General features: G+C 27.6%; 1 protein-coding gene across 1 annotated transcript; it reads right to left on the bottom strand.

Annotated features, from left to right (window-relative positions):
* Window positions 1-3,115: 3,115 nt before the first annotated feature.
* On the bottom strand, window positions 3,116-4,154 carry MS3_00004289 (uncharacterized protein; the record flags this gene model as incomplete). The annotated part of the gene is made up of 1 exon (XM_012938596.2): window positions 3,116-4,154. The coding sequence occupies exon 1, from the start codon at window positions 4,016-4,018 to the stop codon at window positions 3,116-3,118; it is 903 nt and encodes a 300-aa protein (XP_012794050.1). The 5' UTR covers window positions 4,019-4,154.
* Between the last annotated feature and the right edge of the window lie 226 nt (window positions 4,155-4,380).

Genomic DNA, 4,380 nt, shown 5'->3' on the forward strand with positions numbered 1-4,380 from the left:
AAATACTACTGGAAATTCATTAACAAAATAACTGAAAAATGACATTTCTTCCAAATTATCATGAACAGCATTAATAGGACAATAATGTTTGTTGAACCTGTTAATGCATTAATAAGTGAATACGTGTTTAGATACTGAGCTTCGTGTAATGAATTACCTTATCCAAAATAATCGTCCATGAATCAGTAATTAATAGTTCTGTTTTAATGAACTTCGCCAAACAGAAAACTGGTTGTAATTCACTTATGAATGAATATAAAAACTCATAGAACTTAATACATTCAAAGTAAGAGTGAAGTTATTTGGATTTGTGTAACAGACACTATTTTATCTCAATTAACAGTAAATTAAACATAACTGGATGTCTGAAAGTAAACTACTGACATCTTCGCTCATTCTCCCTCAACATGAATAACAGATAAAATGTATTGTGTAATATAGTCAACAGAAAGTGACTGAAATTAGTTGCTTAATTTTCAATTTCTACGCTTTTACTTAAGACCTTGTATGATCTCACTTTTATTAGGTATAGGCCATGATAATAAACAAATAATGAGATATATCTATCGTGCTATTATTCTTAAAAGTTCGAATCTATAAATTGATTTACTGTTTTGACAGTCAGTTGTCAATGATAGGTGCTGAATTAAAATCTTTGAAAATCTACAGGAATTTACTTATATATGAAGACTTTGAACGTAAGTGATGTTTTTATGTATTTAGGTCATTTGATTTTATTGATCAGTAGTCAACTTTATTCAAGTGTCAATAAAACAATATGGATTATGAACAACTGATTCTGTTTTGGCATAGTTCAAATAGGAGCTAAAATATTGAATAAACACTGGCAAAAATAGACGTTAAGTATAATGTTCACTCTGACGTTTACAGAAATAATTTGATATTGTTAAGCTAATTATTATTTCAGTTCATACTTTCGGTATGATTACGAATTAGATATTTTAATGAACAATGTTAAGCCCCAGAGAGGATAATATGAGAGGTATTTAAGTGGCATATCCTAATTTGATAATTATGAAGATGTTTTTCTGTGAAAATCTAGGTGTCACATGTAGGTACATCTATATGGCCAGTCCCAAATGATACAAAATGCGCGTTGTGTATTTCACGGCTAGCCACCACCCATCTATACCTATAATCCCTGTGGTTTAATGACAATATAGATGTAGTTCGTACAGGATTCACATATGCCAAATAAGACTGATCACTTGAAGTTCTCAACGTCAATGGAAAGATTCAAACAATCAAGAAAAACAAATCAAACCTCAGTTTATTGCACAAGCCAGTGATTATTCCGACTCAATAACCAAGTAGATAACTCGATGAGATTAAAAACAAACGGTACTAGGTTCGAGTCCCAGGATGAACATCAACTTTAGGGTGTAGTTACATTCAGTTGATTAATTAAAAATAGGGTAAAATCCACGACCTAGATTGAACTGCTAGCCACGATCCATCCCGCTTATATTTATTTAATATTAAAAACAATCGAATTAATTCATGGAATCTTTTAGATATAAACCATTCTTTAAGGAAACGATGTAGTGAATATTTTATATGTAAAACAATCCAGTATTACTGAGAAGTGAAAGCGCTCCGAGTTGTATGACCCACCTAGTCTAGCATTTACATAAATGGTTCTTATATTTTCTCGTTATTAAGTTTAATTTCGACCATATACTTAGCTCTATATGAAAAATAAAGGAACTTTTATTTACAATGTCTATATCACATGCTTTCATATGAAGTAATCGAAAGATTTTTTGAAAAATCACTCTCTGAGTGAATCTAATGTATGTTTTTACTTAATAACAATACTAATGGATTTTCAGCGATGATTATCAACACACTATAATAATTATGAGTAAGAGAAGAATAACGATGTTTACGTTTCATGCAGATGCTTACCATTGGTGTATAAAAATCCAAACTGTTTGTTTTATATAATGAATTATTGATCAGAAAGTAAAAACAATGAACAATAAAACTGTGAGCAATAAAAAAAATATACTGATTAGGAACAAACAATAATTAAGAATTCATTTCAATATGATTAAGACCTCTATTCAGATATAATAAGTATTTGATTCAATTCATAATCTTAGTTGTTTTAAGTAACCTTGTAAGCCTGATTTCATCTATAAATGTATAATTAGATGATTTGTCAATGGATCATTATGTAATTCTTTTAAAAAAAAACAAAAGCCTTTAAATGTTCACTTAAATGAACATATATTTTTATATTATATAAAGAAAAGATGTAAACCAATAATCCAATTCATAATATCTAGTTGTATTTCAATTATTTAAATAAACTATATGAGCATACATGTTTTATTGAATTAAACAACTACAACTGAGTGGCTTCTTTATTGAGAGCGAAAAAGAAATAGAACAAAGTAAAGAAACAACAGTGATAATGTAAAGTCTTGAAGTTAGTAACAAAGTATTATCAAAAGTAATACTGGCGTATATTCGGTTAACACAAGACACAGTCATTCAAATATAGATATATAGATTCACTCCATTTGTTTTCTATTCAGCTTACATTAATTATCTACCATTTGTATATTTCGTTAGATAAATAATCATTTTATATTTTCATTACTTATAAACTCTTAATTAACTTTTTTTTATACTGTATCATAATTATTATTATTTTTTTGGTTTTTGAAAGAAAATGTTTGACCATGGTTACAATCTGAAAATTAGTTTTGCTTTTACAGATTTATATACATATGGTCAATGATATAAGCCAACAACGAAACTATTTGAAATGGTGATATTATTGATTATTATTGTATCTATGGCTTGTATTTTTTTCTTTTTTGATTTAGAAAAGAAAAAAATTTATATATTTGAGTATAGATGAATAGTTTAATGAAAGAAAGAAAAAAAGTGATCGAAAAACAAAAATGATATCGAAAGTCTATCATTATATGATTTAAAATGTTTGTAGATCGATACATAAGTTTTGAGAAATAAATACAAAACACCATTGAAATATTTGTTAGATATTTGTTTTCTTTAAAAGAATATTACCATTATGTGATTTATAAATGAATATATGAAATAGTTAATAGTTTGATTTATTTTAATACCTGTATGGTGAGTTTCTATGATGATCTTCATTTCCATAACTATAACTACTTCGTCTATCTGAGTAAATAGAATTATTTCCCAAAGTTCCTTGACTTTTTGGTCTATACAAATATAAATAGACTGGACCATATCTGTTGGTTATTATACCTTTGTGTGGATCATAAGTGAGATAAGTTACATCATGTAAACTGTCAATAGTTCGACGTTTAGCACTGGCATTAAGTGATGGACTATAACTTTGTTTAACTGGTGAAACCATAACTGGTGATGGTAAATAAACAGGGCTAATATTATTATGTGTATAATAATTTTGATTATTCTCAGGTATTGAAATTGTTGCACGATTGTTTTCAACTTCAAAATTACTTACTGAACGTACACGACCCACATCATCAACGTAAACTTGTCGAATAGATGTTAAATCACGTAATACTTTATCTGTATCATTCATTGCTCGTCTAAGATATTCACAAACGGTTTGTGCTGTTTCAGGGATTTTACACTTATATATTTCATAATATCTCATAGAACTATACATAGAATCAATACATAGTACAAAAAAATGTGGAGTAGCTCTATTTATGTATAATTCTTTAATTTCTTTATATGTTACCCATGGACGAAATGGTATCTTACCAGATGCTTTATTTCGTTCAAAACTAATACGATCTTCTAATAAACTTCCAGTACAATGAGATTGTCGTTTACGACGATATTTTTGTAATAGATATAATGCTCTTGTTTCAGAAAAATGTTCTGCTGGGCCAGCATTCACACGAAATATTGTACAAATATGTGTTTCATAAAATAAATGCTGTTTACTTCCAACATGACGTAAACAATCATCAATATAATCACGTTCTTGTTGATAAGAGACAACTTCTTTATTCCTCATATTCAAAGAAAAATGTTAAGTTCTTTCTCACTTTTTAATATTTGTAAATAAATGTACCACTATATATATAGTATAAACTTATGTATCCAGTTGGATAAATCTGTTAAGAAAGTTTTTATAAGGACTATTTATGAGCATATATGAGCATATGAGCATATATATATATACTCATGTACATCACTGATATGAATGTAAAAACATTTTTTTCCAGAAAACTTCAACATGAATGACTAAGTAACCAATTGATAATATGAAGTTAAAAAAATATTTTTCACACAACAACAACAATAATTTTTGTTTTTTGTATTACTATTTGTAATAGAGAAAAATAATAATAGTAATAATAATAGGTTTACTTGTAT

Source organism: Schistosoma haematobium, chromosome ZW (genome assembly GCF_000699445.3).
Source record: "Schistosoma haematobium chromosome ZW, whole genome shotgun sequence".
Lineage (NCBI taxonomy): Eukaryota > Metazoa > Platyhelminthes > Trematoda > Strigeidida > Schistosomatidae > Schistosoma > Schistosoma haematobium.